This window comes from Pleurodeles waltl, chromosome 9, assembly GCF_031143425.1.
Source record: "Pleurodeles waltl isolate 20211129_DDA chromosome 9, aPleWal1.hap1.20221129, whole genome shotgun sequence".
NCBI lineage: Eukaryota > Metazoa > Chordata > Amphibia > Caudata > Salamandridae > Pleurodeles > Pleurodeles waltl.
Genome location: NC_090448.1, coordinates 21,785,187 through 21,798,441, shown reverse-complemented (window position 1 = coordinate 21,798,441; position 13,255 = coordinate 21,785,187). Strand labels below are relative to the sequence as shown.

General features: G+C 44.7%; 1 protein-coding gene across 3 annotated transcripts in view; it reads right to left on the bottom strand.

Annotated features, from left to right (window-relative positions):
• Positions 1-3,709: 3,709 nt before the first annotated feature.
• The window catches only part of IL17RC (interleukin 17 receptor C), a 167,861-nt gene continuing 158,315 nt past the window's right edge, over positions 3,710-13,255 (bottom strand). For all 3 annotated transcript variants that reach the window (XM_069206157.1, XM_069206158.1, XM_069206159.1), the window contains one exon: positions 3,710-6,908. In XM_069206157.1, the coding sequence (XP_069062258.1) occupies positions 6,220-6,908 (689 nt within the window). In that variant the 3' untranslated portion in view covers positions 3,710-6,219. The remainder of the gene's footprint in view (positions 6,909-13,255) is intronic.

The following is a 13,255-nucleotide window of genomic DNA, read 5'->3' as shown; positions in this document are numbered from 1 at the left end:
TGCAGCTTTCACCACCCATTGCCCATCCAGAGCTGCCGGTGACAGTACAAACACACCTACTAACACCGCGCTCCTGCAAGTGTGGCACTTCAGACAATTCCAGCCCCACAAAGCTGGAAGAATGCTTGGGTGGCGGGTATTAGTCATTTTTAATGTATATTGAATTAATAAACAACTGTTGTTCTGCTCATCTTCAAATTAAACAAAGGGCGCCACCACATGGCAGAGTGTCATAAGTGCCAGTGTGGGCAATAAAGTGCTGAGCACCAGAACCCCCTGGCACAAGTTAAGCACTGCATCAGCAACTGTAGGGGAAGGGGTGAAAGCACACTGAAGGGTTGTGTAGTGTGCTTGATCCATGCCCCAGAAAGGAGTAAATTAGATTCACATTTCTTGCATTCTCTTTACGACTCATCAAGGGACACTTTGCAATACTCTGCAAAGCCTGGAGGAGAGACCTGTGAGAAGAGGTCCTTGCTGAAGAGTTGCGAATGGTCAAAGTGCAAACCGCTGATAAAGTGCAGAATGAGCTGTCCTTGTGGAGATAATGATATGGGATGTTGTGTGATGAGCACGCGGGGGATCTGGATGGAGGTGATGAAAAGCAAAGGGGACTAAACACACTTTATAGATTTTAAAATGAATAGGCCGAGTGAAATTGTCTAGGGCAGTGGTTTCCAACCTTTTGACTTCTGTGGCCCCCCACTTTATCATTATTGGAATCCGGGGGCCCCCACTGAATCATAAATGAGATTCGGGGACTCCCCACTAAGTCATTAATGAAAGCTGGGGACCTAACATGTTAATAATATTTAGTTTTCTAAGCAGTCGCGGACCCCCTGAGGAGGCTTGGCGGACCCCCAGGGGTCCGCAGACCACAGGTTGGGAACCACTGATCTAGGGTGATTGAACTGTCAAGTTTGCCTTGGAGTTTTAGTCATTTTTTGAGGTGAAATTATGATGACAATTCAGATTTGTCACAGTTGCTTTCAACTGTTCTTGTGGTGGGAGAACCCCGAATGCTCCTGTTGAGGGTCGTGTTTTCCTGGTACACAACTGAAGTTTAGCATTTTTTTATGAATTGCCCTATGGTTCTGCAGCCAACTTAAGTCGAAATTAAGTTATAATGCAATAGTAAGCCCAACTCTACGTCATTTTGGGTGATATTTCTAGGGGTGTTTATGTTGTACCACTTTTTCTCTTCACCATACGCCAGTGTTTACAGCCCCCCCCCCCTTTGTGTCACCCCCACTTCATGGTTTGAAGGTTCAGCAGCTGCGACTGACCATGGGACATTCTGCGAGTACTAAAACCTGCCTTTGTTACTGCCACCAGCCCCGCTGACACCAAGGCTTGGAAGCAGCTCTTGTGCCCCCCTACCCCAAAAACAAAAAAACTGGCGAATCTCCCTGTCTTCCCTGGGAGCCAGCCCACCCCTTGGTGGCCCACCCTCTATTCTTCCCCCTGTCTCCTTGATCAATTAGAAAAAGCAAAAATTATAAAAAATGAAAACAAGTCTAAGCTTTGTTTATCATGAAAATGGATAATTTATGGTAGGAATCTTTGCTTAGTTTAACCAGTATCAAAATAAATCCGCACGGGATGCATAAAAAGAACACACTCTGAGGTGAATATTAACATCAATTAACAGTTAACAGAAACTTTCTTCCACAGCACAGAAAGGTGAGTGTTTCAGGTGACGTTGTGAGTAGATTGTCTCTGCACCATGGCAACTGTGAGCATCACCATCACAACAAAAACACAGTAAATCCATTTTGCACTGTTCTGCTTGTTGGGTGGTATAGAATGGAGCAAAAAAATAATTCCAGTCCATTTTCCAGAGAGATTTTTGCACCACAGCAAAAATTAAGCAGATGGATTGTAGGACCATTGGTGCACATATGTAAGATAATTACACATTCTAAAACATTTTGGGCCTGATTTAAGAGGCCCTAGCGCCTCCTTAGCGCCATTTGTTCTACGCTAGGGTGGCGCTAAATTGGCTATTTTCACATGCCCTATTAACAAAGTGACACCATGCATGCGTTGTACTACTCTGTAAACCCTTGCGCCGCATTACGCCTGCGACAGGAATATTGTATGCAAGGGAGCGTTCCCCCGTTAGAGGGGCCGGAAAAATGGCGGAAAGAAATCTAAGAGATTTCAGAGCAGGCGTTAAAAGGGGGCACACCAGTGAATACAACGGGCCCCTGTGTACTCTGCAGGAGGAGCACCAAAGTTTTGGCGCTCCTCCTGCAGAGTGCAACAATAGCGTGAGGAGTTCTGACGCTATTGCCCCCTACTCTGCACCATGGGGTGCCTATATTTTAAATATGGCACACACATGGTGGCAGTAGGGGGGCGCTAAGGGGTGCCAGGAAAGTGGTGTTGCACTAGGTTCAGCGCCACTTTTCTTAAATCTGCCCCTTTATGTGTTATTGTAGGCTCTGAACTACTTCTGTTACGTGAACCGCATTTGATATGATGCAAAACAAATCATCCCCCAGGAATATCTCAGCTCTAGGCTGATACAGACAAACAACATTAACTGAGCTAGACCACTCGACTAGAAGAGCCATGGTTTTAAAACTTTTTTTAACTTTCCAAATTCCGAGCATAGTCGACATGCTTATATACAAAAAAATTACCAAACCCATATATCCTCAACAATACCAACATCCTTTCACCTGTGAAAAGTAGGCAACACATTATTTACACACTCTCCTTTTATGTCAACACAAAGAGCGCCTTGTTGCGTGTTTAGCCCTGAGACCACTTTAGCTTGCCAGAACTATTTTTTGTTTCATTCCCCACAGCAGCAGGACACATTATACACATGGGTTTAGACATTTTGTGTGCAGAGGAAACAGTGCAATGTTTGTTGGTTTTGTAAGAGACAACAGAGCGAGTCACCATGTCCTTGACTCTTCACTTTTGCAGCCCTTGAATCCTGAGACATGCACTGCCCGGTCAGTAGATATGGTCATTTCGCCGCAGGTCAGGCCACCTCTACACGCAAGTACTCGTGCACTCACCTGAAATGTCAGTGTCACTGACACCACAACAGTGTTTGACAACGAGGATGGACACCTCGCGCTCCTCAATGGGAATGACCGCTTCTTGGACCCCCTGTTGGGACATTCCATTCCCTCTGCTACAAACATCATATTAAAACCCTTCTGCGATGATCCACTTATGGAACACTTGTGCAGCACACACACATCTTGGTAGGCACATGTTCAGGGTCAAAGTATAAGGCACAAGGATGTCTAACTGTGGATGTGGTGACCTCCCCTGAGGAAGACAAGCTTTACAAAGAAGCAGTAGCTCTCAGCCTAGTGATGGTGCTTAGCAGAATGCTTCGAAGAAAAGCCATAGCTCTGATGATGGAGCCAGCACTGATCTTAACCACCCTCAAGGATGGCACAGCTCACGCTTGGTGTTCCAGAACTCTACCCAGACTTTAAGAATAGGTGCTGTGATACCTAAAACTAAAGAACAGACAGCCCTCTTTGAATGGGTAAGGAGCTGAAAACATGTGTCTGTAATGAACAAGGTTTGTGTGTCTCAGGCACAGGAGAAAGAGACTATAATTCCCTGCCTCATTTCTGAAAAAGACCCTTGACAGAGTGAAATAGGTTTTCAGGAGGATGTCATTATATTTAATTTAATTTGTGTGGCGAAATGCAAGAATACACGATACACACTGTCCTGTATGATATTTTAATTAGAGCTGGAGTTATTAGCAGCCAAAAACTTTACATATCCAAGATATTCATAAGATAAGAAAATGGTGTGAGCAGCAACCTATGAGAAAGCTCGGGCGGTTCACGCTCACACTGCTGATACCAGTATGTACTCGCCTTTGTAAATAAGGTAACCACACCTCAGGTTCCTATGGACACTGTCTTCAGTCCTAAACCTTTCACCTACAAATAGTTGTTCATAGGTGTGATACTCTAATTAACACACTGGAAGCAAAACTGCAACACCCAGAATGTGCTATCCTGTCACGTGAAGGGCCCGAGCTGGAAACAGTGCTCATAGTCACCTGGATGGATTATAAATACTGTCAGGGTTCCTTGGCCCTTTCTCCTTCTCTGGTCAGTAGAATGAGTTGAGACTGAACAAGATAAAGTGACTTCTCCTGCTAGCTGCAGTGCTGAAATAGAGGATCTTGGTAATGATGCCAAGGGCACCCAGGGCATGATACTTACAAACAGTCACTTGTTAGATTTCTTTCTGTCTTTTAGGTTCTTCTATTTGCTTCCATTCCCACTATTGAGGGACTGTGTGCTGAGCTCAATAAGTAACTTTAATATCTTAACTCCCTGCTATTGGCTTTCCTTCTTTTATGCAGAAAGGCTTAGAGCTGATAGAAACAGTGACTTCAACTGTTATGTTAATTATGGAAGGAAAACAAGGTTAGGTTGAATGCAGGTATTTGCTAAGATCCCCCCATAAGAGGCCCAACACTGCCCTCTCTTTTAACTCTAGAGGTTCTTCTACTCAGATGGATGAAAAAGTCTAACAGACTCTACTGTAAACTGAACACCTGGATCTGGTATTGTGGAGATATCAGGAAGGATGACAGCTAAACTGAATAATTTAGTAAAGATTGGGGGGCAAGTCTAGGGTTGAGAGGTATGAAGAGTGCACTCTCCCAGAAGGAAATCCAAGAGGGAGTGTAGGCTAGTTTTCACAGTTTCTTACTGTCATTCATTATGGTACAATATGCAAAAATATTTCATTTGTTGCATACTGTAGACAGTGTATCAAGTGTTTATAAAAAGTTTTTAAAAATGAGAACTACATGCAAACTCTGCTTGTTCAAAATACCTTGTGGTCTTTTAAACACAGTGATGCACTAAGATACAGAAAGGCACACAACCTATGAAGAGAGCTGTTTCACCAAGACAAATATATAAATATGACATCTATGGAAGAGGAAACTACAGAGGAAATTCGATGTGTGTTTGGTGCTCAAGGGAATCTTCACAAAGACATGGTTCAGTAGCTACAACCCATGTCCTTTGGAGATGTAGCAGCTCTCTATGTGATGCCTGTGAGTAACCCTCCAATAATCCTTCATCTGGTTGGCTCCTCCGTGCAGGGAGGCTTTATACGCCTATGTAGAGCGAAGCCACAACCCTGGCTCAGCTGCCGACCCATACTTGTAATACAATCATGTAATATAATCATGTAATACGGTGCATCAGCCTCATATTTTATGCCCATTCCCTGGCACATGATCCCATCTGGAGATTGGGGTATTCTGACCTTCTCCAGCTCTCACGCCTCATTGGATTTCCTATGGTTTGTGAAATTCCACTTTCTCCCTGTTGTCTGCCCACCTGGAGGCCTGCTTTGTGCCTTTAGGCCTTTAGCAATGGTGGGCATGTGATGCATATGAAAGAGTACTTTAATATCAAGTGTAACATCCATATGTCATCATCGTCCACTGACTGCGACACAAAGTCAATTCTGGGCACAGACGTTTACCCCTATCAGTCTGAAATGATCTTTTCCAGGCAGGAAACCATCAGTTTTCCATCCAGCCAATGTCATCTGGCACTTATTTGATGAAGAGAGAGCCATGTCAACAATCCTTAATCCTCATTAATCAGTCCTGGCCAGCTCAGAAACTACAGCCACATGTTACCACGTGGACATGCTGCACAGGCAAAGCCTTATCACTCCCAGAAATTACCATGAGCTTCTTAAGCAAATGCAGCAATATCTCTGATTCTGGAATCCAGGACCAGCCAGGTCCTCCTTAAATATCCATCACACAAGTTACACTTTTAAACAGACAAGCTATTCCTGAGAAACTTACTGTCTGCTTTGTGATCCCGCAAGAACAAGAACCCACCCACTTCATTCTTTTGTGGCCTACCACGCAAGCACTCTTTCACTGCAACACTGCTTATTGGTTGAATCCCATCTGTGGAGTGAATGCGACAGATTAACTTTTGATGTTGAGATGTACTGGTTGTTTCCATGGTATTTATAGGGCATCATAAGCACTGTGTACTCCCTCTAGTGCAGAAGTAAGGCTCGTTGGATGCTGTATGGCGCACTCAGTGGTGGGATCTCTAACTCATCCTTGCCACCGACACACAGCAAGGCAAGACTATCCCAAGGAGGAGATTCTGCAATTACTGGGAGATTTCCAGAGCCTCTCTCAGTGGGCAAAGCCATCACAAGAAGTCTCCAACTTTAAAGCAGGTGGTGCACTTCAAGGCTGTCCCTGTTATAGTCTGATGAAGATGTCTCTGATGATAAATCTCCCCACTGACGCTTTGAAGACAAATTGCTCTCCTCTGTTCGACACTGATTGATGGCATCCTGAAGACGGCTACTAATTTTCTGAGAGTACCCCTTCAGCAAGCTCTTCTTGGGTAACGTGTGAACCCCTTTAGACAGTGTTAATAGGAAATCAGTCAGTTGCGAAGGTAATGTAAAAACAGGAACCCTTTGGAAAATCACAGGGATTTTTTTCCGGTTAAAGAGATCCTCGAAGCATGCCACCACATAGCGGCCAGAGGACCGTCCTTCAAGGAAGTCTGGCAGGACGCAGTTCAATGCGGCGGCAAATGCACTGTGTGGATCCTTCCAGGACATGGACCCAGTCGTCCTTGGCTTGGATTGAAACCAGTCATCGCATGCGCTCAGTGCCGCTTTGGAAAATACCAGGACAACAACTCCACCCTCTTCTACGACTTTCAGTCGCTGGCGATGGAACCACTGCATGGGGCCAAGGTTATCCAGGTCCCCACGGTGCCACAGGTCAACCACAACCGCCAGAGGGAGGTCCTTGAGAGCAGAAGCAAGGGTCTCGATGAGCATCTTGAAGGCGTCATGGTCCGGCGAGTACAGGAGCAAGGTCCGGCGATTCTGGAATAGCCCTGTGGATGGTGAAAAGAGGCATGTGAAAAGGAAAACACTTTCAGCCTCTTTGAAAACAGCCTTTCACTCACTCATGTTTTTTGATAGGTATTCATAGTTTCTCACACCTGTGTGAGATGTGGATGAGGTGTGGGTTTGGTATGTCATGGAGCGGAGCAGAGTCGGATGTTACATTATCTGAGTATTCACGCACTGATAAACCTTGATGTGTGCTATACGTCAGAGGGATAGGGAGTTGTAACATAGACAATGGGGACCCTACAGGTTAAACAGTTGCCAGTAAAGACTTGTGGAAAACGTAGCCCTAATTGTGTACATACTGTGCCATTTGTGAAAGATTTGCTCTGCAAATGAGGTGTATCATTTAATGACATAGCTGTGAGGTTCTTTAGCTATGATATGTCATGGGCTTTGGACTCAGGCAACCCAAGGAAGAGATGTCTTCAACATGGCAAGCTCACCTGTCCCCTCTATTCATCTTACCTCTGAGGTGACTTCAAGAACCCTCATGCTAAGAGGTATGCTGGAGTTTTCAGCTAAGAACAGAGGTAAATCAACTAACAACTACAAACGAGTGCAGTTATCATGGAGAACAGTTGTTGTTGGAGAAACCACCTTCTCTATAATCAAAGCTGAACGAATCAATCAGTGCATCATGGTACTGTATGGACACAAACTAAAGAAATTGCAACCAGGCATTCCAAGCACACCAATTCCACAAAACAACAAGGTAATCAGTGCCTTCTTGGAAAACTGAAGTTTGTTGAAATCTCTCACTTTATCCAGGAGCTTGCCATGCCTTCCCAAAGGGTTGTTTATTTCACCATTCAGTGTCATAACAAGCCTTTGCTGACTGATCTCAAATAGCGCAGGAATATCAAATGTTGCGCACACGATCTATGCCCTTGCGTGTACAGCCTCAATGAAAGACTCTGCCAGCTCAGTGCCCAATCACAGCTAGGTCCCTGCCAATGCTGAATCACAGTGCTTGGCAAGCACACTTTACCCACAAGTTGCAAGGCGGTATTTAGAAAGACTTTCAAAAACACAAATATCGTGGGACAAAATATGGTGTTGAAAATATTGTGAAAGTAGGTTTCTATAGGTAAGTATAGATTTACTGTTTATAACTCCACATAGAAGTACCTTGACAATATACACATCTTCAAAGTATGTAGATGTGAAGTTAGGAACAGTAAATATATACTTACCTATTGGCACTTACCTTCTCGATGTAGTGGCCCTCGATAGCTATGACACGGTATTCTGTCCACGTGATATTTGAGTTTTCGATATTCTGTCAGTGATCTTTGCAGGCAGCACTGACGTTACCTAGAGCATCTAGTGTATGAGTGAGGGAATATCATCTCAGACAGCACCCCACAAACCATGATGACTAGCTACCTACCATTCTTACACTTTTGAACTCTTCTAGACAGGTTAAACATTTGCAGGTGTCACACTATCTGCTATTAAAACTGCTGCGTTGGTTCAATTATAGAGAAGGGCTGTCAGTCTAAGTGACTTTGTGTGTTTTCCCATCTCTTGACACCACTGTTTTGCTCTGCCTGTTTGAGGGAAAGCCTGGGTTACAGTTGTCCCTGTTGCCAGAGTGGAACTGTAGTGTGGTCAGTTTTACGTATATTTTGCGCATTAGCTTCAGGCCTTAGGCCTCTGTGCACTTTGCCCTAAATATATTTTATTCATTTGCTAACAGCTTAGAGCCTCTGTGCACTTTACTCTAAATGCTTTCTATTAGGCTTCGTACTGTTATTTTACAGAATAGCCAGTTCTACGGTGTTGTTTTTTATTCATATCACACTGTTTTGCCTACTTCAGCACTGGAGTTCTTCATAACATATTCACTCTGTGCTTTAGTCAAGGATACAGTCTGGTACATTGCCGATAGACGTGGTAGGAGTCTAGACTTGCCATTCCTGCGCAGGAACATTTTGTGATCACGATGACATGTTAGTTATAAAATCACTTCCTTGTCCCAATACATCAAGAGGGAGATTCCGACCAGGGAACCACAACTAGACGCTGACTGCCTCGTTGCAGATGCTGAACCAGATCACAGGCCTTTGCTCAGGTATGAGTGTGTCCGTCTCCCTAGTGATACAGAAAGGCAAGCTGAAAGCTTAACATGCTGTGCACTAAATAGAACAAGCAGAGGGAGAGTAGAAACGGTTAGGAATTATGATAACTTTATTTCTATGTTTTACTCTCATGGTTACTATATCAATCCTACTATGTTGTATTTTTCTGGTTATTGCGGCTCACGCCTTAATATCTAAAATACAGTCGTTTTATTAAAACAATTATATAAAACTTATACTGTCTTTGTCATTTGTATATGAGACCATATAGTGAATGAGAGAGTTGGTTTGGATCTGAGTGACCACGACTTCCCTGAGAAGTTCCAAAGATATCATGCGCTCTGCTGCCCAATCATTTCTTCCCCGTCGGAGAAATGAGGCACTGCTAGTTAGCCGGAGCAACAACCGGATTTAGGGTGACAGGGTTCCTTACACGTGGGTCAGACTCAGTCCCCCACACCGTTATCGATCCTGCTGCCTAGAAATCCAGTAGTCTCATTTAGGATAATGAGAGCCCACACGACATGGCGCCCAACGTGGGGCCTGGCTCTAATGTTTGGGTCCGACTGACTGTCTCGGTCTCGTATATATTTTGACTCCTCGGTTCTGTATGCGGAGAAGTCCGTGGGGCTGAGGGTTTCCGCCACCACAGGTTGGGTACATCCTATTACTTAGTGGTTGGTTGTTCAAGCTTGAACTTTGAAAGGAAATACCCCGATATTGGTGTGCCTTCTCTGTCCTAGAGCTATTATTGTTATACTAATGGCGAATCCAGTTGTAGTAGATATACCGCTTAATATGCGATTTCCGCTCACGGGTCATCTGATAGCACATGGACTGACGGTCCAGGGGGGTCCGGTCACTTTTGTGGTGGACGCCCATGCAGCCTATAGATCAGAACTTTTTTATTCTTGGGTCGTATTTCCAGCAGCTGATGGGGGTACAAATACTTTTCACAAATATACTGTTGCGAATGTCCCTGGACAATACAGGGCTTATGCATACTTAGAAATACCTTTATCTTATCAAGAACACCATAATTGGCTTGATGGCGCCCTCCCACATTCAGTAACACCAGTACGGTTAGGTCCGTTGAGTAATGATGGTCCGACCTGGCCTTTATTGGCTACATATACACCATATCCTGGAGTGGCAAATGTGGCAGTGGCTGAAGTGCGTTGTTTATATGTGGAATTAACTGCGACGTACAGACGATTAGTTCAGTTTGTGATGCAGACATTAAATACTAATGCAGCGCGTGCTGCTCCAGCTCATCCACATGCAGTGGTGCCGGGAATAAATCCGGCCACTGTACACTCTGTAATGGGCAAGGTACCGGCTAAACGTGAGGAGACTCCATTTTGGCTGGCGCAAAAAATTAATACGCTGGAGGCAGTATTTCCCCATACGGGACCTCAGGATAAGCATAGAATTTTGACGATGTGTTTGCCGTATGGGATGGTTCCTACAGTGGATCTTTGTAATACTTGGGGCACGGTGTTTGCCGCTCTCTATACTACAGCACACGGTACACCGACTTTGGCTAATTTGCCGGAGGTGCTTAAACAAATTCAGGATGAATATGGGGCTGCCCCTGCCTTGGATTTAGGCATGCAATTGATGGGTAATTTTGACGCGGTTTCTTCTATTATTTTGAGTAATCTCAAGGGGGAGGCAGTAGCACTAGCAGTGCGAATGCGTCTTCGGGACGTTCCGCAGATTAATCAGGAGCGGGAACTTCCGAGAATAATAGCTGAAACATATTCTAGTATTGGTCGTGATAGCCTAGGGGCTCGACCGCAGAAACCACAATTGCAGGGTAAAAATAATAAGGATAATTCTAAGCAACAGCAACCTGAGGGTGCGAAAAAGCACTGGGATAAGAAACAGCAAACACCTAAGAAAGATGGTGGGCAGTCTCCGCAACCGGAGACCCCACAAAATAAGTATAATCTCAGGAATAGGGATACTTTGAAGACGCCTGATAGATATCAATATACTGATACGCGCCAATCTCGTTCCTTTCAGGACTCCTCGGAGAAAAGAAGTGAGAGAGGTGGGCGGTCAGAGCGGAGGACAGAGTACGTGAAACCGAGACAGGATTCACAACGCTCAGCGGAGGTTTCTATTAAACAAGAAGAGAAACCGCTGCAACAAAAACAGCAGTTTAAAAAGAAGAAAGTGGCAGCAGTCTCAGTTAGACATGCCGCTCAAGAAGAGAGTTCTCTTGACGAACAAGACATGGGCGTTAGCACTGTTAGACAGCGCGGCAGAGGTCACAATAGTTCGCCGGAGTCTTCTAGAGCATCTGGAGGCGAAAGCAACTGATGACTTCATACAAGTCGAGACGGCGGATATGCGAGTCTCTGATCCTGATCAAGTATATCTTGTGACTCTACGATTAGAAGGGGACATTGACCGCGTTGTACACGCCATCTTTTGGGACCATATGGTGAAATCATATGATGTCCTGTTGGCCGAACAAGATTGGCCACCTGACTTTGTTCGCGACTGTCCAGTTGGGGAGGAGGTTATTGCGCCTTCCTTTTCACCACTTGTTCCGAGAGAACTAGCGGAGTCATATGGTAAATCATGGGCTCTAGCACAAGCCCCCGCCCTATATAGAAATAATGTGGGGTGGGATAAACAATCACCTTATCATGTCATTCCCATTAAAGGAGAACCTCAGCCACAGCCGCAATATCCTATTAAATTTGAAGCAAGGGCATCGGTTCGGAAAATTCTTACACAATTGGAGTACCAAGGTGTGATTGAGCCTTGTGTCTCGCCGATGAATAATCCCTTATTTCCGGTTGCTAAACCGGACCATTTTTATAGGATAGTGGTGGATTACAGACATTTGAATAGTCATACACGCACATATGCTATACAGAATTCACATAGCGCTGCGCTTATGAATAATATAGTGCGTAAAAAATACAAAACAACCTTGGATATCTCGAATGGATTTTTCTGCCAGAATATAGCACCCGAAAGTCGGGACTATACCGGTTTCAGTGCGTTTGGCTCTCAGAAAAGTTTTGTCGTTTACCTCAGGGGTATAAGAATAGCCCAGGACTGTTCTCGGCTCGTGTGACTGAACTTCTGCACGAGTTGGACCCTGAGGCGTTATCATATGTTGATGACATTTATTTGACGGACGATGAGATTCTACAACATCTCAGTCGCGTATCGCGCATTGTTGTGGGTTTTGCTGATATTGGTTATAAGTTTAATTTTAAGAAATCGAAGATTGCCTTCCTCAGTGTTATTTTCCTGGGATATGAGTTATCGAGTGACGGCAAGAGCCTGGCGCCACATTTTTTGGAGAAATGTGCTTTACTGCAGCCTCCTAATACGGTTCGGAAGCTCCAGTCTTTGTTGGGGTTTCTGAATTTTGGCAGAACTTACATTCCTGATTATGCTACACGTATAAAACCCTTATATGAACTAATTCGCCCGAATTTTTCAAGTAGATTTTGGACGATTGAGCATACACACATACTACGAGAGCTGCAGAATGATCTCTTAGCAGTTAAACATTTACACACGCGGGACAATAAAACTAATTTGGTCATCAGGGTGATTCCTGGGGCTGTTGGATTTACGTATGTCACCTTTAATGAAGGGGAGACAGTCCCGATAGCATACAAGTCCCACTTGTATTCTGCTGCAGAACAACGTTTTGCACAGACTGAGAAAATTCTCACTGCAGTACAGATGGCTGTGATCAAAGAAAGACCGCTAGCCCAGGGCCAACGCATTATTGTCGTTTCCCCAATTCCGGCCTTGGAGGCTGTTACAAAAGCGAGTGTTCCTAATTCGAAAGCTTTACACCCGCGGTGGATACAATGGGCTACGTCTTTGACGGCCACTGATGTGGATTACATATTTGACCCTAAGCTGCAGACTCAAGAATTTCTTCAATATGAAATAGAGTACCCGGTTCCTGCTGGCACATTACCTATTGACCAATATGAAGTGGTCATGTATACCGATGGCTCTGCGCAACCGGCGGTTGGGACTAAACAACAGTATTCTGCTGCTTGTGCGGTGGTGAGCGGGACTATGGAGGGGGGAGTTTTCTGCCCCCGACATACTTATACTAAAACCTTGGGAGATTGCACGGCGCAGCTGGCTGAGCTCAAAGCTCTTTTGTTAGCGTTGGAGCATGCAGAGCCGGCGATATTGACCTTGCTGGTCTGTGACTCCTACTACTGTGTGCAATCCTTCAATGAATAGCTGCA